At 47.9% G+C, this 26,867-nt stretch overlaps 1 protein-coding gene across 2 annotated transcripts in view; it reads left to right on the top strand.

The window, feature by feature from the left end:
- Nucleotides 1–26,867, top strand: part of pde4dip (phosphodiesterase 4D interacting protein) — a 310,412-nt gene that overhangs the window by 71,178 nt on the left and 212,367 nt on the right. Inside the window, exons 5-6 of one of the 2 annotated variants that reach the window (XM_070887096.1) lie at nt 143–302; nt 25,155–25,208. In XM_070887096.1, coding sequence (XP_070743197.1) covers nt 143–302; nt 25,155–25,208 — 214 coding nt within the window. The remainder of the gene's footprint in view (nt 1–142; nt 303–25,154; nt 25,209–26,867) is intronic. The other variant, XM_070887097.1, reaches the window with a different exon arrangement.

Here is a 26,867-nt window from a genome sequence, read left to right as displayed (position 1 = left end):
AAACTAGTTGCTCCAAAAAAATAGGAGCAACTCGGGCCGAAACTTGAGCCCAATATTTCTTTTTACTGTATTAGGACTAAATGGCCATATGTTTTCATTCAGGATTTTCCAACTTATGTGAATATTTTTTGTGGTCTTGCAGAATTATAGATCAGCTGACCCAAGCACTAAGAACCAAAGATACCCAGATAGGTCAGTTAAATGAGGAAAATCAGAAAGTGGTGGATAATCATGTCGGGGGTCTAGGATACCGTGTGGAAGAACTCACTGACACACTGCGCCAGAAAGAAAATGAAGTTGAAGTAAGTGCTCATTTTAAATTGTTAGTGTAAATGTCAATGTGAGTGACTGTCATCCACTGCATATTAATTTTATGTTATTATTCCATCAACATGTCAATGTGTAATTGTGTCATAATGAGTACATTAATGCAGTCCTCCTGAGCCAATATTTTTTGCTTTTACAAAGACACCCTGTCTAGGCTAACAAGGTGTGGGACAATGAAGGAATGAAGAATCGTGGGCAGAGAATATCGCAGATTTAAAAAAAACATTACAACAAAGGAAGTCTCTTCAGAATTGCTGCAATGCACAATTCTGCCAGAGTTGTGGTTCCTCCATATCAGCTCTTTTCAGACAAGCGGTCAGAGTTGAACAAAAACCCAGAGACTTCCAAATTAATCGACTTTTACAGTGAGTCAGTAACACTTGCCAACATCTACTTGTACCCAATCAAGTCCTGTGCTGCTGTTGAGGTTAAGAAGTGGCCAGAGTGATGAATCATAGGCAGAGATTATCACAGACGGAAAGAACATCTGTGGAGATCACTGTATAAAATACTACACTGTATTTAAAATATGTGTACTCACATGACACAATCGTCATTGGTTGATGCTAGTATGGAGTAAATTTTATGATTTAATTGTCCTGGCACAGAATTTTGTGCAATGGGAGCGAATATCAGGAATGCAAGCATGGAGGTCGGTGCGCCCAGTTCACAGTCCACATCATTTTCTGACTATTCATTTTAATGGAAGGATAAGAGGTAAGCAGGAAAGTAATACCTATCACTGTCTTGCTCACTGCTGCAAGTAAAAACAGCACATGGGTGGATAAACCTCACTTGTTTTAAGATCCAGTCTGCATGTGTAATTGACCCCTGGGACCAGGGCCTGCATCAGTTTGGTACACATGGGGTCAGGAGTGGGATTTTGGCACACTGCGAAAGGCCAAGACCCACCCTCATGGAGAAAACTACATTGATACAACAGGAGCAGAGTAACAAGATTCTGGAACTTCAGCAAGAAACAAATCAGATCACAATGGCGAAATCAGAAAGTGCTGTGTATCTGTAAAGCATGCACTCCCATGTTCCGCCACCAGGGAGCACATCCTCTGAAGTCCCAAGGGATCCCAGCATCCCTTGGGAACACTGTATATAAGCCGGCCCCTAAGGCCTGTTCCTCACTCTGGAGTGTCTTAATAAAGACTGAGGTTACTGTTACGTTAACCTCCCTGTGTGCAGTCTCATCTGTGTTAGGAACACAATAACTGGCGACGAGAATACAAATCCAACGCAAAGGTGCAGCAAACTGTGGGCATCCTGGAGAAGTTCTCGGAGGGTGAGGACTGGGAAGCCTATGTCGAACGGTTAGACCAGTACTTTGTAGCCAACGAGCTGGATGGAGAAGGAAGCGCTGCAAAAAAAAGAGCGTCCTCCTCATGATCTGCGGGGCACCGACCTACAGCCTCGTGAAGAATCTTCTGGCTCCAGTGAAACCCACAGATAATTTGATGAGGAGCTGTGTACACTGGTTCGGGAGCATCTTAACCCGAGGGAGAGCGTGCTGATGGCGAGGTATCGGTTCTACATGTGCCAGCGATCTGAAGGTCAGGAGGTGGCGAGCTATGTCGCCGAGCTAAGGCGACTTGCAGGACAATAAATGAGTTTGATGGCTACCTGGAGTAGGTGCTCAGAGACTTTTTTATGCTGGGCATTGGCCACAAGACCATCCTACGAAAACTTTTGACTGTAGAGACACCGACCCTCAGTAAGGCCATTGCGATAGCACAGGCGTTTATGTCCACCAGTGATAACACCAAACAAATCTCTCAGCACACAATGTTCATAAATTAACTGGAACTGTGTTTGCGAGCAGAAATGTACAGGGCAGAAACCACGAGTCTGCAACTGCCAGCAGGCCTCCGGTGATCCAGATGACTCAGAGTCCGCAACAAAGGATGAATGCAAGGCAATTCACACCTTGTTGGCGTTGTGGAGGCTTCCATTCAGCTTATTCACGCCGCTTCAAAGGGTATGTTTGCAAGAGCTGTGGAACAATGGGGCACCTCCAACGAGCTTGCAGCTGTCTGCAAGCTCTGCAAAACCTGCTAACCACCACATGGAAGAGGAAGGTTGGTCCATGGTGGATCAAAGCAATTTCGAGCCTCAGAGAGAGGAGGCAGATGCTGAAGTACACAGGGTGCACACATTTTCGATGAAATGTCCACCTATAATGCTAAATGTAAAATTGAATGGCTTACCCGTAGCCATGCAACTGGACACTGGCGCTAGCCAATCTATCATGAGTAAAAAGATGTTTGAAAGACTGTGGTGCAACAAGGCACTCAGACCAGCCCTGAGCCCCATCCACACGAAACTGAGAATGTACACCAAAGAGCTCATCACTGTCCTGGGTAGTGCCATGGTCAAGGTCACCTACGGTGGCACGGTGCACGAACTGCCACTCTGGATTGTCCCGGGCGATGGCCCCACACTGCTTAGAAGGAGCTGGCTGGGCAAAATCCGCTGGAACTGGGATGACATCCGAGCGCTATCACATGCCGATGAGGACTCATGTACCCAGGTTCTGAACAAATTTCCTTCCCTTTTTGAGCCAGGCATTGGAAACTTTTCCGGGGCGAAGGTGCAGATCCACTTGGTCCTAGATGCACGACCCATTCACCACAAGACGCAAGCGGTACCTCACATGATGAGGGGGAGTAGAAATCGAGCTGGACAGGCTGCAACACGAGGGCATCATCTCCCCAGTGGAATTCAGCGAGCGGGGTCTCGTGCAGTAGCTGAGCAGTACTTGGGACAGGTGGGTTTGGAGTGAGCCTTCTATGACTCATTTAAGGCTCTGTTTGATTGTTTGTATTGCCCGCTCTGCCTGCCCATTGGAGGCTGGTTTAAACGGGGCCGAGGTGACATGTTTGATCCCATTGCGGGTCATGAATTCTTTAAATTCGGCACTGGTGAAACATGGCCCGTTGTCACTGACCAGCATGTCAGGCAGGCTGTGGGTGGCAAACATGGCCCTCAGGCTTTCAATCGTGGCGGTGGCGGTGCTTCCCGACATTATTTCATATTCAATCCACTTTGAAAAAGCATCCACTACCACCAGGACCATTTTACCGAGAAATGGGCCCGCATAGTCAACATGGAGGAGCAGGACCACAAACTTAGTGGTGCCTCTCTGGGCGCGTTGCTCAACTGAGCACACACGCTGCATGGCCGAACACAGGACTCTAAGTCAGAGTCGATACCGGGCCACCACACGTGGGATCTGGCTATCGCTTTCATCATTACTATATCCGGGTGTGTGCTGTGGAGATCCGAGAACATTTCCCTGTCCTTTTTGGGTAGCACTACGCGGTTACCCCACAACAGGCAGTCTGCCTGAATGGACAGCTCGTCCTTTCACCGCTGGAACGGTTTGATTAGCTCTTGCATTTCAACGGGGATGCTGGCCAAGCTCCCATGCAGTACACCGTTTTTTACTAGGGACAGCAGAGGATCTTGGCTGGTCCAAGTCTTAATCTGGCGGGCCGTGACATGTGATTTATCATTTTCAAACGCTTCCATGACCATCAACAAGTCTGCGGGCAATGGTAGCCGACTGAGAGCATCCGCACAGTTCTCGGTGCCTGGCCTGTGGTGGATGGTATAGTTATACGCTGATAGCGCGAGTGCCCACCTTTGTATGCGAGCTGAGGCATTAGTATTTATCCCCTTTTTTTCAGCGAACAGGGATATGAGGGGCTTGTGATCGGTTTCCAGCTCAAATTTGAGGCCAAACAGGTACTGATGCATTTTCTTTACCCCGAACACACACGCTAATCATGCTATAGGCCCTCTCAGCCTTAGACAAGCTCCTGGAGGCATAGGCGACAGGTTGCAACTTCCCCGCAACGTTAGCTTGTTGTAATACACACCCGACTCCGTACGACGACGCATCACATGCTAGCACAAATCTTTTACACGGGTTATACAATACAAGCAGCTTGTTTGGAGCATAAAATGTTTCTGGCTTTCTCAAAAGCAATTACTTGTTTTTTTTCCCCATAACCAGTTCTCACCTTTACGCAATAACACATGTAGGGGCTCTAAGAGGGGGCTTAACCCTGGTAGGAAGTTACCAAAATAGTTGAGGAGTCCCAGGAACGACCGCAGCTCCGTGACATTCTGTGTCCTGGGCACGTTCCTGATAGCCTCTGTCTTGGCGTCTGTGGGCCGAATGCCGTCTGCCGCGATCTTTCTCCCCAAAAACTCCACTTCTGTTGCCATGAAGATGCATTTCGACCTCTTCAGCCGCAGCCCTACGCGATCCAGTCGCTGGAGGACCTCCTCCAGGTTTTGTAGGTGCTCAACGGCGTCCCGACCCGTGACCAATATGTCATCCTGAAAAACCACTGTGCATGGTACCGACTTGAGTAGGCTCTCCATGTTTCTCTGGAAGATTGCTGCAGCCGACCGAATTCCAAACGGGCATCTGTTGTAGATGAACAGTCCTTTGTGCGTGTTGATGCAGGTGAGGCCCTTCGAAGAGTCCTCCAGCTCCTGCGTCATGTAAGCCGAAGTCAGGTCGAACTTGGTGAACGTCTTGCCTCCTGCCAGCGTTGCAAATAGGTCGTCTGCCTTAGGTAGTGGGTATTGGTCCTGTAGCGAGAAACGATTACTAGTTACTTTCATGACCCGCAATGGGATCAAACATGTCACCTCGGCCCCGTTTAAACTAGCCTCCAATGGGCAGGCAGAGCGGACAGTACAAATAATCAAACAGAGCCTTAAACGAGTCACAGAAGGCTCACTCCAAACCTGCCTGTCCCGAGTACTGCTCAGCTACCGCACGAGACCCCAGCTAAGCTACTCATGAAAAGGACACTTAAAACCAGACTCTCGCTGGTTCACCCCAACCTGCATGATCAGGTAGAGAGCAGACGGCAGCAACAAAATGTAAACGATGGTCACACCACTATATCACGGGAAATTGATCTGAATGAGCCTGTTTATGTGCTAAACTATGGACATTGTCCCAAGTGGATCGCGGGCACGGTGATAGCTAAAGAAGGGAGTAGGGTGTTTGTAGTCAAACTAGACAATGGATAAATTTGCAGAAAGCACCTGGACTAAACGAGGCTGCGGTTCACAGACTGCCCTGAACAACCCACAGCAGACACCACCTTTTTCGAGCGCACAACACACACTCAAAGGATCAACGACACCACCCCGGACCAGGAAATCAAACCCATCACACCCAATAGCCCAGCAAGGCCAGGCTCACCCAACAGCCCTGCAGGGCCAACAACACATTGGCCCAGCGAGGGCACAGCCAACACACCAAAACAGACATTTATACCGAGGCGGTCCACCAGGGGAAAAAAGGCTCCCGACCACCTCACCATGTAAATAGTTTTCACTTTGACTTTGGGGGTAGGGGGAGTGATGTTGTGTATCTGTAAAGCATGCACTCCCATGTTCCGCCACCAAGGAGCGCATCCCCTGAAGCCCCAAGGGATCCCAGCATCCCTTGGGAACACTGTATATAAGCCGGCCCCTAAGGCCTGTTCCTGACTCTGGAGTGTCTAAAGACTGAAGTCACTGTTACTTTAACCTCCATGTGTGCAAGTCTCATCTGTGTTAGGAACACAATAGAAAGAACTGAGGCCAAGATGCAGAGACTGGTGTCGAGAGGATCCAAGGCAACAGGCCTGCAGTGTATCTGGTCTGGCTTGGAAAAACAAAAGATGACTCCAGACAACAATCTGGAGGCGAACCTTCTGGCCCTCGAGCGATGTGCAGAGCAAGTGAAGGGGCCGAAAGAGCAATGAGCAGTGATTGTGGCCCTTTATTTGGTAGGAGATGCCCAAAGACAAACTTTGACATGGAACTGTCGGATGCAGCTGATTACCAGAATCTGAAGGAGGAAATCGTGGGCCATTCTGGAGTAACCCCCACGGTGAGAGCTCGATGGGTTCATGGCTGGGCCTATAGGTGGGGAGACATTTTCAAGATCACAGATATATTACCTGATACACCTGGCCTGGTGATGGCTGTGGCCCGAGACACATCTCCCTGCGAAGATCGTGGAGCTAGTTGTCATGGACTGGTTCATCCGAGCTCTACCCCCTGAATATCAGGGGATGGGCCGGACAAGGAGAGCCGGCAGATGCTCAGGAGTTGGTGGCCATAGTAGAGCGGCATCTGATGGCGGAAGTACTGGCTCGCGATCTAAGAGACATCCCCTCCTAGCCCAAAGAAATGGGAGATTCTGGTAAAAGTGTATGGGGGAAGGGGATAATGAAGTGCAGCAAGCAGCTGTGAAGGGACATAATGACATCTTTGATAAAGCTAACAATAGTCATAGGTTGTTAAGATGTTGTCGTGGTGATGGGTTAGAGCATATTGCAAGACGATTTACTAACCTCGGGGAACATATGAACTGTAGTCTGTGAAAACAGAACCGAACCTCTGGGGAGAAATTTTTGATTGGCCTAGTGCAAACCGTGAAACCTTGTGGAGGCCACACATTGTTTTTTAAAGCCCATAAATTTAAACGGTAAAGAGGTCACTGCGCTGACTTATTCCGGTAGCGCCATGACCTTGGTAGCCACCCTACCATCTGATCCGATCTTCCCAGTTACTTCATGGGTCCAAGATAGGGGTACCATATGTGCATGGGGTGTGCAGTATTACCCCACTACCACAGTGACTCTAGAGTATGATTACTGCATGGGTAGTTCCAGATCTCCCTCAACCGGTGATCCTGGGAAGGGATCTTCTAGAATTTGAAGGAGTTGTTAAAAACAAGGTCCAGAATAGGCCCGTGTCCGACATTGACACTAATGAGGATTTTGCCACAAATTTTCCCTTTGTGGACCCTGACATATTTCAGGGGTTTGGGGAGAAACAAAAATCTGAAAGAGAGCGGAGGTGAGATAAGGCTCAGGCAGCTAGAGAACAGGTCCCTACCATTTTAGAAGATCAACTCGAGACCTCTTCCACTAGTGGAGGAGCTCTGTCAGACGCAAAGGGAGAAGGTTCCCGAAGGCACCTCTTGAGAGAAGGGACGACTCCCTAGAGGGGTTTCCCATGAGTATGACAGATTTTTAACGGGAACGGCTGATGACTCTGCTTTCAGAGCGTGAAAACCGAAGTGGTATCGGTTAATGGACACTCGGTAGAAGGTAAAATAAAACGGGCTGGGTCTTGTTGTATAATGGAGAATGATTTGTTTTAATGGTGACCTGTGAGCAGGGGTAGAGGTACGGCAACTATTGGTTCCAAAACCCTATCAACGGCTAGTATTAGATATGGCCTATAAACACTTGTGGGCGGGCATCTTGGGGTAGAAAAACCCAGGAGAAAATCTTACTCCAATCTTTTTGGGCCAGGGATTTATAAAGAAGTGCTAATTTATTGTAATTTCTGTCTAGAATGTCAATTGACAGGATTAAACGTTATCTGTGTGCTCAGTTAGTCCTCCTACCCTTCGAAAGAATCGCTATGAACCTGGTGGGGCCTTTAGAGTGGTCTGCCGAGGGATGCCAGTATAGTCTAGTTGTTACATATGTAAACTGTATTTACTCTGTACAGCCACCAGAGGGCTCATCCCCTGGAGACCCAAGGGATCCCATAATCCCTTGGGAGCACAGGTATTTAAGGAGGCCTCACAGGTTGGAGAGGCACTCTGGAGACCTGCAATAAAAGACTACAATCACACTTTACTTTGAGCTCACAGTATTCAGTCTGACTCTTTCTTCATTCATAACAACTGGCGACAAGATACAGATAAGCGAACCCAAAGATGCAAGAACAGTGGGCATCCTGGAGAAATTCTCGGAGGGAAGTGATTGGGAAACTTTTGTGGAGCGACTCGACCAATACTTCGTGGCCAACTAGCTAGATGGGGAAGACAACACTGCCAAACAAAGGGCGATCCTCCTCACCATCTGCGGGACACCAACGTATGGCCTCATGAAGAATCTGCTCACTCCAGCGAAACCCACGGAGAAATCGTACGATGATTTGTGCACACTGGTCGGAGAGCATTTGAATCCGAAGGAAAGCATTCTGATGGCGAGGTACCGGTTCTACACCTACAAAAGGTCTGAAGGCCAGGAAGTGGTGAGTTATGTCGCCGAGCTAAGACGCCTTGCAGGACATTGCGAATTTGAAGGACATTTGGAGCACATGCTCAGAGACTTTTTCGTACTTGGCATTGGCCATGAAACCATACTTCGCAAATTTTTGACTGTAGAGACCCCAACCTTGAGTAAGGCCATAGCGATAGCCCAGACGTTCATTGCCACCAGTGACAATACTAAGCAAATCTCTCAGCACACAAGTGCTGCTACAAGTACTGTGAACAAAGTGATGTTTTCGAATCGCAACGTACAGGGCAGGTCACACATACCTGCAGCTGCACGTCCGCAGATGTCTGAGTCCACCATCAAGGGTGATGAATGCAAGGCCATTAGCACCTTGTTGGCGTTGTGGGGTTGATAATTGTTTCCACTCATGCTGATTCAAAGGGTATGTTTGCAAGGGCTGTGGAACAATAGGACACTTCCAACGTATGTGCAGGCGAGCTGCAAAGCCTGTTAAACCTGACAACCACCATGTTGCAAAGGAGGACAGATCCACCGAGGATCACGACGAACCAGAGCCTTAGATCAAGGAGGCAGAGGTATATGGGGTGCACACATTCACCACGAATTGTCCCCTGATAATGCTGAATGTTGAATTAAATGGACTCCCGGTGTCAATGGAACTGGACACAGGCGCGAGCCAGTCCATCATGGCCAAAAACACTTTCGAAAGGTTGTGGTGCAACAAGGCCTCAAGGCCAGTCTTAACTCCAATTCGTACGAAACTAAGAACTTACACGAAAGAACTGATTCCCGTAATCAGCAGTGCTACCATAAAGGTCTCCTACAATGGAGCGGTGCACAAGCTTACCACTCTGGGTGGTACCGGGCGATGGTCCCACGCTGCTCGGAAGGAGCTGGCTGGGAAAGATATGCTGGAACTGGGACGACATCTAAGCGCTATCACCCGCTGACGACACTTCGTGTGCCCAGGTCTTAAACAAGTTCCCTTCGCTGTTCGAACCAGGCATCGGGAAATTCCAAGGAGCAAAAGTGCAGATCCACCTAATTCCGGGGGCGCGACCCATCCATCACAAGATGAGAGTAGTACCGTACATGATGAGAGAAAGGGTAGAGATCGAGCTAGACTGGCCGCATTGAGAGGGCATCATTTCACTGATCGAGTTCAACGAGTGGGCCAGCCCGATCTTTCCTGTCCTCAAGGGAGATGGCACCATCAGAATCTGTGGCGATTACAAAGTAACTATCAATTGTTTCTCCCTGCAGGACCAATACCCACTACCAAAGGCTGACTTTGCAATGCTGGTGGGAGGAAAGATGTTCACAAAGGTGGATTTGACTTCAGCCTGCATGACACAGGAACTGGAGGAATCATCGAAGGCCCTCACCTGCATCAACATGCACAAAGGTCTTTTTATTTATAACAGTTGCCCATTTGGAATCCGATCAGCGGCAGCGATATTCCAGAGAAACATGGAAAGCTTACTGAAGTCGGTCCCGCACACCGTGGTCTTGCAGGACGACATCTTGGTCACAGGTCGGAACACAGTCGAGCATCTGCAGAACCTGGAGGAGGTTCTTAGTCGACTCATCCACGTGGGGCTCAGGTTAAAACACTCGAAGTGCGTTTTCCTGGCGCCTGAAGTGGAGTTCTTGGGAAGGAGGATTGCGGCAGACGGCATCAGGCCCACCAACACGAAGACGGAGGCAATCGAGAACGCACCAAGGCCACAAAACGTGACAGAGCTGCGGTCGTTTCTGGGACTCCTGAATTATTTTGGTAACTTCTTACTGGGTCTCAGCACACTGTTAGAACCACTGCATGTCTTACTACGAAAAGGGGACAAATGGGTTTGGGGCAAAAGCGAGAAAATTGTTATGTTCAAACAAGTTGCTTGTGTTGTATGATCTATGTAAGCGTTTGGTACTAGCATGTGATGCATCGTCATATGACGCCAGGTGTGTATTACAACAAGCTAATGATTTCGGGAAACTGCAACTGGTTGCTTATGCATCCAGGAGTCTGTCTAAGGCTGAGAGGGCCTACAGCATGATTGAGAAAAAAGCGTTAGCGTATGTCTGGGGTAATGAAAATGAATCAATACCTGTTTGGGCTAAAATTCGAATTGGAAACTGACCATAAGCCACTCATATTGCTGTTTTCCAAGAGCAAAGGGATAAATACCAACACATCGGCCCGCATCCAGAGATGGGTGCTCACATTGTTCGCATACAACTATGGCATCCGCCACAGGCCAGGCACAGAAAACTGCGCAGATGCTCACAGTAGGCTGCCATTGCCCACCACGGGGGTGGAAATGGCGCAGCCCGCAGATTTAGCCATAGTTATGGAAGCATTTGAGAGTGAGCAATCACCCGTCACTGCCCGGCAGATCAAAACCTGGACGAGCCAGGACCCCTTATTATCCCTAGTCAAAGGCTGTGTGCTTCACAGGAGCTGGTCCAGTGTCCCAGTGGAAATGCAGAAAGAGATAAAGCCGTTCCAGTGGCGCAAAGGTGAAATGTCTATACGGGCAGACTGCCTTCTATGGGATAATCAAGTAGTGGTTCCCAAGAAGGGCAGAGACACCTTCACCAATTACCTCCACAGTACCCACCCAGGCATCGTAATGATGAAAGAGATAGCCAGATCTCAAATGTGGTGGCCCGGTATCAAAGCGGACATAGAGTCCTGCGTTCACAGATGTAATACATGCTCACAGTTAAGCAATGTACCCAGGGAGGCGCCGCTAAGTTTATGGTCTTGGCCCTCCAAACCGTGGTCTAGGGTACACGTCGACTATGCAGGCCCGTTCATGGGTAAAATGTTCCTTGTGGTTGTAGACGCGTACTGCAAATGGATTGAATGTGAGATAATGTCGGCTAGCACGTCCGTTGCTACGACTGAAAGCCTGCGGGGGCCATGTTTGCCACACGCTCTGTAAGGAAAATAAATTTCACACCGAGTTCGAGAACAGTGAGGGAAACGTCACAGTTTATTCGTACAGAGCGCTCTGGGAGAAGTGGGGAAACTCCGCAGCTTCACCACACCTTCTCGCCGAGCAAAGTTTCCAAGTTACAGTTATACCTTTGGGGGCGGTCCCGCCCCCTTACACCATTGTCCAATTATCTAACATTTTTGTACGTCTTACCCTATATGGTAATGCTATGACAATCTATCTTTACATTGTGGTAAGTCAAAGGTTAACTAGCATACGCTCGCACAAGTGGGGTTAGTTCTCCGCATCAGCAGAAAAACAAGGAACTATCTTCCTGTTATTAGTACAAGCGATATACATCTGTTTGCTTCTTCAACCGCCCATTGTCTTACTTCCCCTATCTCCATGACTCAGGGTCACCGGACTTAAGACTATACATGCTTTTTGCTTACGTATACATTTTTTACTTGACTACTCTCCTTCTCCCATAATTCATCAGAGAAAGACAGGGGAGCTGGCTATACATTATAAAAGTTACAAAGGTTATAGGTTAAGAAATTTCGCTCCAACAGTCCCTCCTTTTGATCTTTTCCCATCTCATGCGGATAAGAACAATCCAATCCTACATTCGGACTGTCTCGTCGTCTTGTGCCAGGATTCTTGGGCGAGCCTGGAGTTGGTGGTACTGCTGAAAATGGAGGAGCAGCTTCTGATATGTTGCGGGTGGAAGTTGGGTTGTTATATCGTTGATGCGGGTCCCGGCAGCTGTGGGTATCGCGGTACACAACTTGGACATACATATCTTAATCATCATTACCGCGAGGTACAAGGCCAGGCATATGCCCACAATCAAAATCAGCCCCTGTACAATACTTTGTCCCAACTTAGACATCTATCCCTCCAGCCAGCCAACTGCACCATCCGGGGTGGTTAGTTTCCTCACTTCTCTCCTTATATGGTCGGCTAGGTTGGTTATATTCTCTCAATTAGCGGGTATATAAGTGCAACATTCGGCCCCAATCAATGCGCAAGTGCCTCCGTTCAGGGCCAATACGTAATCTAGGGCCATTCGGTTCTGAAGTACGGTAGTACGTATGGCTACCATTTCAGCTGTTATGCCCTCCATCGCCTCAGCAGTGTCGTTAGCTATTTGTTCCAGAACCCTCTCTACGTTTCTCAGTTCATCCATGGTGCGCCCTATCCCGTATGGGAACATCACAACTCCAAAGAGTCTTTCTACCGGGGTAATTGCTCGTCTTTGTCGACCTGGTGTACGCATCTCTGCCAGGGTACGTACCTGTCTGACAAAGGGGACCACATATCCCAAATAACAGGACCCTGTCCATCGCCTGGGTAACCAGGGATATGCCCTATGCCCGCACACAAAACACGTGCCGTTATACGCTGCCATTTCATATATTGTGTCGGGGTCCCAAGACTGGGCCCACAGACCTCCACCTGTTTTATTTGGAAGGCGTGAGAGGATAGTGACCCGTGCGCCTGTTGTGATATTGAGGTTGTGTGGGCAATCGCTGTACCCTATGATATGTCCCTTTCTGCTGGTGTCGTTTTGGGTTAAACATATGGTCCCGATTGGCCTCCCGATCCCCGTGGTATTGGTCAGGACTCAGAATTGGGGCTCCCTTTTATGGTCATAGGGTGGTTGGTACCATCCCTGGAACATTTGACTAATGGGGTACCCAGCACTCTCCCACTCGGTGTCGTCCCCGTGGTTGTCCACACGGTAGCGGTATGATGGTCCTCCTCCCATCCGTGATCCCTCTCTTGACCCGCCTTTCATCCTTCGTTCTTGCATTGGCCCCCCTCCTCCCGTGCCATTCTGGCTCAGAAGCCACTTGACAGTCTCAGTCAGGGTCAGGGGAACGGGGCGCAAAGGAATTCCCCCTTTGGAATGTATAGGGATATGTGAGCACACCCAGCAACTAGAAAAGTTCCCATTTCACGCATAAACATAAGACATATACAGAAAGGTGTTTACATGGAGTTCTCGCTTCCCATGCGCTGCACTTGACGTACACCAAGGCTATTATACAGATTGCGGCACACAGTTTCATCTTACCACTCTATATTAACAAATAGTCAAAGGCAAAATGGCCGTATATGTTGCTTGTAGTGACCTGTGGACGAATCAAAGAATAGTGGATACTACAGGCATTAGTTTGTCGGCTCGAAAACCTTAAGCTGGGTCCAGTGTTTCCACTGCCCCCGTCCTCTCATGTCGACGCAGGCACATGTATCTCCGCTAATCATAACCTCGTACGGTCCTATCCATTTTGGTGCAAAGCCAGGCTTCCCAGGGATGACCTTTACCATTACGTGGGTCCCTGCCTGGGGCACATCTGGGAGGGCGGTGGATTCTAATTTCTCGTCCTGTCGGAGCTGCTTATCCCTGACCTGCGTTCTCATCTCCTTAAGACTGTTGCTCATTTCCAGGACGTACCTCCTGATCCTATCCCTTAAGGGTCCCACGTCAGTCCCTCCTGTGACGATCCCTTCTGGAAGTTGCATTGCTCTACCCGTCATTAGCTCATAGGGGGACAGCCCAGTCATCCTATTTGGGATCGCTCTTAACTTCATTAGAATGAGGGGCAACACGTCAACCCAGGTCCTCCCGGTTTCTCGGATTGCCTTTGCAATTGCCACCTTGAGGGGTCGATTCATCCGTTCTACCATCCCAGAGCTCTGGGGATGGTATGGGATGTGGAATTTCTGTCTTATCCCCATCAGTTTACATACTGCCTTTATCACCCCACCCGTGAAGTGGGTGCCCTGATCCGAATCCATTTGCACCGGCACCCCCCATCTGGGGATGATCTCCTCGGCCAGTATCCTGGCCACTGTAGTGGCCGTACAATTTCGTGTGGGGGACGCTTCCACCCACCCAGTGAATTGGTCAATTACCGCCAAGCAGTATCTTTTCTCCCGCGAGTCCGGCAGTGGCCCGGTGAAATCTATCTGTATCTTTTCCCATGGCCCCCTTGGTCTCGGTTGATGGGCCATCCGTATCCTAACTGGCTTGCCAGGGTTATGTTGCGCACAGGTTATACAGCGTTGACAGTGTTTGGCTATATCCCGGCCCATTCCAGGCCACCACCATTCGCGCGTGAGTAGCTCCGTCATGGACCCTCTGCCCAGATGTGCCACACCGTGGTGTAGGTCCAACAAAGTGTGCTTAATACAGTTTGGGGCTATGACCTTCCCCTCTTTCCTCCACACTGAGTCTTTATCCGGGGCGCCTTCCACTCTTCCCGTTCCTCGGGGGAGGTATCCGCGTGAAGTTGGACTATGTCCACCTTCTCATGTGCCACACTACCCACTCCCTCTGTTCTCTCCTCTAAATCTTGTTCCAGCGCCCTTTGCGCGGCAGCATCCGCTGCCTGATTACCCTCTTGTTCCGGGGATCTGACCTTCTGATGGGCCCGAACCTTTATTACGGCTGCCTGTAACGGCTCATCCATTGCTTTCAATAACTCCTGTACCCTCCCCTGGTGCCGGATTGGTTCCCCTCCTGTTGTGATGAACCCCCTTCTTCCCCAGGTTACCATGTAGTTGTGAACTACTCCGAATGCGTATCGGCTGTTGGTGTGTATATTAACTGTCTTACCCTTAGCTAACTTCAGGGCCTCTGTGAGGGCCACGATTTCAGCAACCTGCGCCGAAGGTCCCCCCTCTAGCCATCCCGATGCGATGGTCTGCAGCCTGCCGTCCACTACCGCCCACCCCGTTCTGGGCGTCTCCTCCACGTACTTTCGAGACCCGTCCACGTAGAGGGTCATCTGTGCTCCCACCAGGGGTTCATCTGCGAGGCGGCCCTCGGCGGCCTCATCCTCTGCCTCGTTACATTCATGTGGTTCCCCATCCGCAAGGAGGCCCTCCGCCGGGTTTCCTCCCGTATCCCTTATGATCACTACGGATTGATCTACCGGCAGCAGGACTGCCTCCCACCGTGCTCTGCGCATATTGGAGACCGATTTCAACCGTCCGGTATTCAGCATTTCTACCAAGCTGTGTCTCGTGTGCAGGACAATATCCCCAGTCATCACGGTGGGTTCACTGACTTTCACTGCCCATGCGGCACAATCGAGGGTGGCCATGCATTTCGACAGTCCGCCTACTACGGTTGACTGTTGTGTGGAATAATACGCCACCGGCCGCTTCTGGTCCCCATGCTGTTGTGTGACTACCGCCGCATAAAACCCTCCTTCGTTTTCACAATAAATGTGGAAGGGCTTCCCCATGTCGGGCAGTCTCAGTCCCAGGGCAGAGGTCAGGGCTTGTTTGAGTCGCCCATATGCCTCCTCTTGTTCTGGTCCCCATTCTATGGGTGCGGCGACGGGCTTTCTGCCTTTTCCAGCCTTTGGATTGGCTCTACTATTCCGGCGAACCCTGGGACAAAATTCCTACTATAGTTAAACAGTCCTAATACCTTCCTGACTCCTCGCACTGAGATCGGTCGGGGCATTGTCTGGATCGCCACCTTCCGATCACTAGGCATGGTCCTGATCCCTTGGGATATTTCCTCTCCCAGGTACGTCACAGTCTCCTGGCCGCTCTGAGCCTTCTTGGGGTTTACTTTAAACCCTCCATTGCTCAGAGCTTCTAGGACTGCTGCCTGGTGGCCTTCCGAGTCCTCGGACGCTATCAATAGGTCATCCACATACTGCAATGCTACGGTAGGGAATCAAGTCTATGGTCTCCAGCACCGAGTCCATGACCCGGTAAAAGATTGCTGGACTATTGTGAAATCCCTGCGGCAGTCGGGTCCAGATATACTGTCTCCCATCCACCGTAAAGGCCAGTTTCTCCTGTGATTTCTGGTCCAGGGGAAGGGACCAGAATCCATTTGCAATGTCCAGCACTGTGAATATCCTATGCCGTGGGTTCAGGCCATTCAAAATGGTAGCCGGGCTAGCCACTATGGGATGTAATTTAGGGGTAACTTTGTTCAGGGCAGTGTAATCAATAGTGAGACGGTAGGACCCGTCAGGTTTTACGACCAGCCATACCGGACAGTTTGTGGTACTCTCCGTTTCCCAGAGTATCCCTTTGTTGACGAGCTCGGACACGACTCTTAATACGGCTTCCGCCGCTTCCGGCTTTATTGGGTACTGTCGGTGTGCCCGATGCTCAGGTCCCGCAATATGGATTGGTGTCATATTTACCCGTCCCGTGTCCTGTTTTGTTTTTGTCTAGACCTCTCCTAATGCCTCACATATTATCCCATATATCCCCAGCTCCTGTTTCCAATTTCGGACCCTTAGGGCAGCGCTACCTATCGTTGCAATGTTTCGTAAGGCAATGGACAAGTTATTTTTTTGTCCGTCAGCCTCTGGCCAAATTATTTTATTATGTCTGGCGTCTATCAGCAATCTAAATTCCCTCATCAGGTCTATTCCCAAGATAGTTCCCTCATTATTTTTACATACCCAAAACTGGGCTAACAAGAGTTTATTCTCCAGTTCCACCACCTGCATCTCACTTTTGAACGCCGGAATTTGTTCCCCCCCAGTCCCACTGTGTAAATCTTATGCCGAGTCAAGGGCAGAGGTAAGTTTGTGATTGAGACGGCGGCTCCGGTGTCCACTAGCATTTCACATGGCCGGCCCCCTACTAGTGCAGACACAAACATCCACTCGTCTCCTCACCCACGGGCCAGGGCGGCCGCCTGTCAGCGAGTCCCCTTGGTCTTTAGGTAGTCTAGGAACTGGTTATATTACTCGGCTCCTACTTTATCGCGCAAGGTGTTTCCGGACGTTCCCGCGCCCTTTCCTTTCTTCCAACAATTCTCCTCTACATGGCCTTTCTTATTGCAATATGTACATCATTTGGCAGAGCGGCAGTCTCCTGCCATGTGACCCATCCTTCCACATTGGAAACATGCACCACCCCCCTTGGAGGTGGTCCCTGCCGCCCCCACCCGCTCCTGTTTCACCACTGTGGGCTTGTCCTCATGATCCTGAGCATCCACTGAACACGCCCAGCGGACAACCTCATCGTATACATTGTGGGTCATTACTCCCAACTTTATTACCGCTTGGTGTTTAGCGGACAACCCGTCTTTATACATCTGAACGAAGGGCGGATCGGTCAGTTGCAGGTCGGCCTGTCTGGATGACTCCTTATAGGCCTCGAATAATCGTTCCCCGAATTCACTACTCCCCTCACCCTTCCTTTGCTTACATGTCATGATTTTTCCCCAATTAACCCGAGGATTCCCCAGGGCGGTTTGGAGCGCTGTTTTAAAGAGGAGGAATGCAGCGACCTGCTGGGCCCGAGTCGCAAGTAGTGTCACCGCCGTTGCCCATCCTCCGTCCGACATCCCAGCGCCCTATAGATTCCTCCACTTGTCTCATGGACAACTGGCACGTACTGTGGCGTGAATGTCCCGGGGGTGTAGGTCGTGTAGGTCCCATAACATGTCTAATTTTGCCCAATAAGCCTCGTTGTTCGACCTGGGCTTCAAGGGTCCCAATTCGGTCATGACTATTTGTTTTTCGGCCGGGCTGAATGGCCAAAATTTTGAGGTAGGGCTTGCCGTCGTCCCCCCCCCCCCACCCCCCGTTTCAGAGGGGCGGCTTTCGCCTCCTTGGTGTCTGAGTCGTCCCCTACCGGTGGGGCAGTTGGACTAACTTCTTCCTCCTGATACCCGGGTGGCCCTTCTCCTCTGATTTTGCCCGCCGTTACGTTAAACCCCAAAAACCGGGGAGGATTGTACATTTCCAATTGTTTTTCCAACTCCCGTATTTGCTTTTTTTTTGTCAGTTTAGCACTTAATTCTACACATTCTGTCATTTTATTCTCCACCGCATCGGTCAATTTGACCAACTGGTGGACCAACAAAATAGCAGCTTTCTTCATTTTCTTTTGCTTCTGTGTTTCCCACCACTCCTGTTGTTCGTGTACCTTCTTTGCCGGGTCCCAACCCTCCTTTTGCATTCTATCTATCAATCCCTTTTGGTCAACTAGGTACAGTCTGGTCAGGGATCCCGGGGGGCCCCACTCCGTTTCCTTACTGGACATCGCAGTCTTTCCTGTTGCGGTCTTAATACTGTCAGTGGTCCGTTCAGGACTTGCAGTCTCTATCGTCAGAGGTGTTTCAACACACTTGCGATTCGTTAAAAATGGCGCCTCCGCGACCCACTACGATCTTTTCCAGCTGCACCCGCAATTTATTACAACCACATTAATTGTTCTACACACGACCCCCAATGTCCCGACCTGTGTGACTCAAAGTCGCAAGGAGATTAGTCCCTACTTCACTCACTGTTCCAATTTTCCGTCACCACTTTGTCCTCTCTATGTTCCCTTCGACCTTAATCCTTGGCCTTCACGTGCGGCATTTGCCCTCTTAATTCTGGCTCAAGTTAGGTGACTGAGATATTTTGTGACAATCGAGGTGGCGGGGAACACTCGTTTCTTTCACACATCACTCATACCAAGCTAGCTTAGACTTTAACCCGCAGCTCAACTGTGGTTTTTCTCATCGTTCACGGACGTTTTGTTCTTTGGTGAATCGGGGCTCGGGAGTCGTCCTTTCCCGGGGCTCAATTGACTGGACGGTCAAACCTTGACTACTTGTCCCTCTCCACCGGCTAGGCGACCCGAAGCGACCGTATTCACCCTGCTCACAGCGCCAAATCTGTAAGGGAAATAAATTCCACACCGAGTCCGAGAACAGTGAGGGAAACGTCACAATTTATTCGTACAGAGCACTCTGGGAGAAGTGGGGAAACTCCGCAGCTTCACCACACCTTCTCTCCGAGCGAAGTTTCCAAGTTACAATTATACCTTTGGGGACGGTCCCACCCCCTTACACCATTGTCCAATTATCTAACATTTTTGTACGTCTTACCCTATATGGTAATGCTATGACAATCTATCTTTACATTGTGGTAAGTCAAACATTAACTAGCATACGCTCGCACAAGTGGGGTTAGTTCTCCGCATCAGCAGAAAAACAAGGAACTATCGTCCTGTTATTAGTACAAGCGATATACATCTGTTTGCCTCTTCAACCGCCCATTGTCTGTCTTCCCCTATCTCCATGACTCAGGGTCACTGGACTTGAGACTATAACATGCTTTTTGCTTAAGTATACATTTCTTACTTGACTACTCTCCTTGTCCCATAATTCATCAGAGAAAGACAGGGGAGCTGGCTACACATTATAAAAGTTACAAAGGTTATAGGTTAAGAAATTTTGCTCCAACACGCGCCTACCCAATGTCCTGGTGAGCGACAACGGGCCATGTTTTACCAGTGCTGACTTCAAAGAATTCATGACCCGTAACGGGATCAACCAGGTCACATCTGCTCCGTTCAAACCAGCATCCAATGGTCAGGCAGAGAGAGCAGTGCAGACCATCAAGCAAGGCATGAAGAGAGTAACTGAAGGTTCACTGCAGACTCGCCTATCCCGAGTCCTGCTTAGCTACTGCACGAGACCTACCTGCTGAACTGCTCATGAAAAGAGCACTTAAGATAAGGCTCTCGTTAGTTCACCCTGATCGACATGAACAGGTAGAGAGCAGGTGGCTTCAACAAAGTACATACCATGATAGCACAAATGTGTCATGCGAGATTGAAATCAATGATCCTGTATTTGTATTGAATTATGGACAAGGTCCCAAGTGGCTTCCCGGCACTGTCGTGGCCAAAGAGGGCAGCAGGGTATTTCGGGTCAAACTTTCAAATAAACTCATTCACTGGAAACACTTGAACCAAATCAAACTCAGATTCATGGACTATCCTGTGCAACCCACCTTGGAGCCTACCTTTTTTGATACCCCAACATACACACCAGTGGCAACCGGTACCATGGTTGACCACGAAGCAGAACCCATCATCCACAGCAGCCCAGCAGGACTCACCACACCAGGCTGCCCAGCAAGGCCAGCTGCACAGCAGCCCAGCGAGGGCCCAACAAATGATTCAACAATACCAGCTTTCACACTGAGACAATCAACCAGGGCAAGAAGGGCCTCAGATCAACTCACATTGTAAATAGTTATACTCTTGACTTCGGGGTGGGGGGGGGGGGGGGGGGAAAGAGAGTGTTGTTATATATGTAAACTTGTATTTACTCTGTACAGCCACCAGAGGGCTCATCCCCTAAAGTCCCAAGGGATCCCATAATTCCTTGGGAGCACAGGTATTTAAGGAGGCCTCACAGGTTGGAGAGGCACTCTGGAGACCTGCAATAAAAGACTAAGGTCACACTTTACTTTGAGCTCACAGAGTTCAGTCTGACTCTTTCTCCATACATAACACGAGTACTAGTCATTAATGTGACCAGGTTATCGAGAGGCTATTCCATTACAAAACACAGCATCCAAATACATCCAAAAGGGATTCTGACAGATCAGGGAACTCTGTTTATACGCAAACTAATGGGAGACCTATTTGCATTAGGAAAGATTAAGGTTCCACGAACCTCGGTATATCATGGGTTACAATAAAACTTTGAAAAGTATGTTAAAGAAATTAGTAAACAGGGATGGCGAGAACTGTGATGCCATGTTACCATACGTGATGTTTACAATTCAGGAAATTTCCCAGACCTCCACAGGGTATTCACCTTTCGAGATTCTCTATGGCAGACAACCCCGTGGGCTTCTAGATATTACTAGAGAGGAATGGGAGGAACAGAATAGCCCTTCATAGAATGTGGTGGAACACATCCTGACACTGAGGGAGAGGGTAGAGACAATCACTCTTCTAGGAAGGCTACACCTGGAAAAGGCCCAAGAAAAGCAATGGGTCCACGACAATAAGCAGGCCAGGGTGAGGCGGTTTCATCAGGTGACTGAATTTTGCTTTTGCTTCTTCCCACATCTGGGAACAAACTAGAAGCTCAATGCAAGGCCCATACAAGATTGTGGAACAAGTAGGTCCCATAAATTACAAAGTTAATCAGCCTGGGAGAAGATGGAAGCAGCATATCTATCATATTAATCTGCTACATCCACGGAGGGATCAGGAGACCCTTGTGTCCGAGCCGGGGCCTCATTTGGAAATGAAAGCCCGAGAAACCGGAGAAGTTCACCTGGCTGACGAACAAACGCACAGCAGCGTCTAAAACTATTCAAACTAATCAAAACAAATGGGGATGTTTTTACCTCTGGACTCGGGGAAAACTCATGTTATTAAACATGATATTGTAACGCCTCTGGGGATAACCATCTCGATGAAACCATATTGGATCCCTGAGACGAAGAGACAGCAGTCTTCCAAGAGGTCAGGACAATGCTAGAGCTAGGGTTCTGACAGTGAATGTTCAATCACTATAGTTATTGTCATGTTTGTAATGTATTACTGTACACACTCAACACAGATGCACACCTTGACCACAGAGGGTGAACTTGTGGGAGACACTCCTTACCTGATCACTAAGATATATAAAGGGAGGTCCCACGCAGGGTCATCATTTCTGGAGTGCTGTAATAAAGAGTTAAGGTCACTAGTGGCCTTGTCCCTGGAATGTGCCTCGTGTGGTTTCATGCTGTAGAGTAAGGACTTTACAGTTATGGTACCAAAACAAGCTGGGTCATGGAGAATCTGTAATGATTTTAGAAAATTAATGACGCATCCAAGTTTGAAGCTTACTCTATGCCAAGGGTGGACGAGCACATTGAACGTCTGGGAAATCCCAACTTCTTGTTTACCCTGAACCATACGAAAGGGCATTGGCAGATGTAGTTAACGGATTCTGATAAAGAAAATACAGCCTTTGAACACTTGCAGATCTATACCAGTACCGAGTGATGCCATTTTGCTGCACAGGACTCCTGCCATCTTTCAGCGGCTAATGAATCAGCTTTTAAGGCCTCATGCTCAGTACGTTTGAGCACACCTAGATATTGTAATGTGCAAGGGCAACTGGAAGTTCCATCAACAAAAATTAGAAGTGGTAACTGATAGCTGAAGGAAGGCAGGTTTGACAGCTTGTCAGCAGCGCGTTACTTGGGATATATTTTCAGGGGCGGACTAGAGGCTATTGGGAAATAGGCCAGACCTGTGACAAACAAACAAGAACAAACTTTCCTGGGCCTCGTCGGATATTATCTGCTATTTATCCCAGACTTCCCCACCGGGGTGGCTCCTTCAAATCTCGGGAGCTGAATGTGGTCCGATGGAACCATGGAGGGGAAACAGCATTTAGGATCCTCCGTGATGCTTTGTGCTCTGACCCAATACTGACCATTGCAGATTTCTCCCAGGAGTTCATCCTCCAGACGGATGTTTTGGACATTGGGCTAGGGTCAATACGATCCCAGGTTATCGAAGGGGCCAAGCATCCCGTAATGTACCTGAGTTGAAAGTTGCCTCCTAGAGAACGCAACTATGCCTTGGTCAAGAAGGAGGGTTTAGCGATAAAATGGGTGGTGGAGACTTTGTTGTAACACCAGAGCCTTTGTTGTAGTACTATCTATTAGGGAGAGCCTTCTGCCTGCTAACATTAACAGATCGTGCCCCCCTTAAGTGGATGCGGGCAAATAAGGAGAAGAATACCCGGGTCACAAGTCGTTTTTTCTCCCTCCAACCATATAACTTTACAGTTGAGCGTAGAGCCAGGTCGGCACATCGGAATGTGGAAATCCTCTCCCTTATGACACAAATCGCTTGAGCCACTGGCTCTTTGGCAGAGGGTGGGGCGAACATTTAAGAGAGGGATGATCTGTAAGCTATAAGATGTTGAGAGCTCTGTATCAGAGATAGGGATACAACTTTGTTATATAAAAGACAGTATAACTTTTAAGAGTTTGTTGATTTTAATTGCTTTTAATTGTAAACGACTCCCAGCCTGTAAGAATAAAAGGCAGGGAAATGGTTCCGTTTGGAGAAGAAAGAACTGAGAGGGATTAGAGGTAAGCGGGAAAGTAATACCCATCACTGTCTATTACTACTAGGGGGATTAAGGGGTATGGCGAGAAAGCAGTAATGGGATACTGAAGTTGCATGTTCAGCTATGAACTCATTGAATGGTGGTGCAGGCTCGAAGGGCCGAATGGCCTACTCCTGCACCTATTTTCTATGTTTCTATGTTTCACCACTGCAAGTAAAGACACCGCATGGCTGAATAAACCTCACTTATTTTAAGATCTAGTCTGCATGTCTAATTGACCATTGGGTCCCTGGCCTGCATCAGCTTGGTACAGATACACAGAGGTAGATTTTGACTTTGTGCGATAGTGTAAAATGGGTGATAGTAAGTCAGCAGACCGCTTTTATATCTTTCCCAATTTTTATTGCCATTGAAGTCACTATTGCACAAAGTTAAAAACTGCCCTGCTCATTTTCACGAGTGGGACATGTATGCTGATCTCCAAGCTTCAGTTCTCAGTTCTCATTATGCGAAACTCTGTGATGGAAGCACTAAATCAAAACATTTACTCTGGAAAAATTTTTATGTCACCAAATCTGCAACATATTGTTCAATAAAGCCCTCCTTAAATGTGTGCCAGTTGATAATAGTGATGTAACATCATGTTACCCAGAGCCTTTGTTGTAGTAACTGCATTTCCTGATAATCATCAGAAAAATGTGGACATCTTTTGATGTGTCTTTTCCTTTATTTTTGCTTTGTTTTCCATTACTTTGCCAGTTCTTTGCTGAAAAGGGTATGACATTGGGTGTGGCCATGTTACAAACTTCTCCAAGATCGGCTACTCTTTGATGTGGATACAGTAGCATAGTAGTTATGTTACTGGACTAGTAATCCAGAGGCCTGGACTAATGATCTGGAGACATGAGTTGAAACCCTACCATGGCAGCTGGGGAATTTAAATTCAGTGAATTAAATAAATCTGGAATAAAAGGCTAGTACAAGTAATGGTGGCTATGAAACTACCAGATTGTCGTAAAAGCCCATTTGGTTCACCAATGTCCTTTAGAGAAGGAAATCTGTCATCCTTACCTGGTCTGGCCTATATATGACTCCAGACCCACAGCAATGTGGTTGACTCTTAATTGCCCTCTGAAATGGCCTAGCGAGTTACAGTTGTACCAAACTGCTATAAAGATGGACTGCAATGGTTCAAGAAAGCAGCTCACCACCATCTTCTCAAGAGCAATTAGGGATGGGCAATAAATGCTGGCCTTGCCAGCGACACCCAAATCCCATGAACAAATTTTTTAAAATTGGTGTACCATGGTAACAGGCTGCAAACTAATAAAACTCACACCTGCCGCAGTCTGATACCATTTCTACCTGATGTGTTCCAGTCTCAGGAGAGTGACACCATAACAACCTCTGGGTGCTGCTCACCAGTGCTCCCGTTAAGCTGTGTGGCTGCGCAGCCGTCTGAAGGTTCCAATATAACTGGCTGCTATATTGAAGAAAACCGCACATGCATGAAAATTTGAATAACAATTAGAGGAAACATTGCTGCTCACCCTGATTTATTTTTCTTATTTGTTTCAAATCTCCAAAGCTTGTTGGGAGCCAATGCAGAAAATTCACAGGGAGTTTTCAATGTACAGTTGCATGGAACTGGCTCTGTACATTTAACAGCATAGCTCAAGAGGCCAGTTAATCCAACGGCAGCTCACAAGACCAATACAAAGTGGTCTCTGATACCATTTGTAACACTGGAGGATGCACCATTTTCATTTGAGAATGCCACTGACAGACGGAGAACTAAGTATGAGGTAGTCCAATGCAAAGTTAAAGGGTGTATGTTAGAGGCTGAGATTTTATCGACTGGGACAGGTGCAAGACTTTCTGTTGATTCACACTGAGTTGCTGAAGGTGTGGCATGTTCTGCCCACAGTAAACAGTCAGTTCTGTGTGTGTTGTCAGGATTTGCAAGATGAACTGGGCAAAGAGAAGTTGCGGACCCAACAGGAAATGCAGGTAGGAGTGAATTCCTTTATATCAAGTACTCCATGCCAGTGAGACGGTGTGACTTGTGCTTGTTCCATTTTGGCACCAGCTTCACTGTATTCACATAGTCACTGGAGTTGATTGTGTTTACTGGTGGTGCCAGATTTAATACCATGAGATGCATTGTCTGTTGAGCTTTGTAACACTAACAGTTATTTGATCCTACTTTTCTTCTTAAGTACTGAGTTCACCCAGGTGTCTCCTGGAAGTGTGTGAGAGCTGATTCTGACATCATTTACAACACAGACTGGGTCTGGTGTGCTATTCTGAATGCAGCAAAACAGCTTTGTTTGCATTGGATAGGAAAAGCATTTGAGACCAGCTGAATCTGAGTCACTGTCATTTCATCAAAACAATCCTCACATACATATAACACTCTAAAACATAAACAATATTTTCTGCTTAATCAATTTGTCAAGAGTGGAAAACGAAACACTAAGCAAGGGATTCACTTTATCCATTAATAAATAAAATAAAATGCAAACTTGGCTCGGGGTAGTTTTTTCGCCTCTCTGTTAAAAAGTGAGGGTTCAAGTCCTATTTCAGGGACTGAACACGTAATCTAGACTGATTCTTCAGAGGAGTATTGAAGGAATGTTGCATTGCTGATCGGTGCTACATTTCAGATGAGACCTGAATCCGTTGATCTGTCTGCTTGTTCAGGTGGATGTAAAAAATCCTGTGGCACCATTTTGAAGAGGAGTTGGGAGTTCTCCCAGTGTTCTGACCAACATTTATTCCTCAACCAACACCACCAAAACAGATTAACCAATTATTTATCTCATGCACAAGTGCAACCACGTTTGCCTGCATAACAATAGTGAGTAAATTTAAGAATAATTCATTCATGATTTGGGACACCCTGAGCATGCAAGTTTATTCATATAATGATCTGCATAGAAACACAGTAAAATAATTAAATGTGATGTTAAATGTATTTTTTTCACTCCTAAATATCCTGAGTATGTGTGAGGACTGTTAGAATATTAATTTGAACAAGCTACTACTTAAGTGCCTTTAGACAATCAGCAAATGTTTGGTGGCACTGTTTGTGGGATGAGTGTTGGCCAGGACACCAAGAAAACATGCTATTCTTCCTTGATTTAATCGCACCTGAAAACAGGCAGCTTTGATAATGCAGCACTCCCTCGGTACTGCACTGAAGTATACGCCTAAATTGCATGTGAGGTAAGAGCGCAACCATTAAGCCAAGCTAACACAACACAAACGTGTTGAAATTGTGCGCATGTGGTGTCGGTCTACTTCTACAAGTTATATGAATGTGCTTCATTTGATGAGACAACGGTTTACTGATTAAAGGTTTAAAAATGAGGTCTATACCTTCTTGAAAAACAACTTACTGGATCTATAAACAAAAAGAGAACTTTAAAAAACCTTCCGGCAGATATTGGGTCCCTTATCAAAATTTATTGCTGAAATACACAGTCTGAAATCTCATTTCCAAAGCTACTGCATTTAGTATGACGTAGCTGCTTCTTACATTCTTACCTTCAAGAAAGGTGACAAGTCTGATTGCAGTAATTACAGAGCAGTTTCCCTGCTGTCTGCCAGAGGGAAAGTCATCGCTAGAATCCTCCTCAACCGTCTTCTCCCAGTGGCTGAAGAGCT

The sequence above is a fragment of the Pristiophorus japonicus genome, chromosome 8, assembly GCF_044704955.1.
Source record: "Pristiophorus japonicus isolate sPriJap1 chromosome 8, sPriJap1.hap1, whole genome shotgun sequence".
NCBI lineage: Eukaryota > Metazoa > Chordata > Chondrichthyes > Pristiophoridae > Pristiophorus > Pristiophorus japonicus.
Note: the sequence above shows the minus strand (reverse complement) of the source record. Positions and strands in the feature narration are given on the sequence as shown.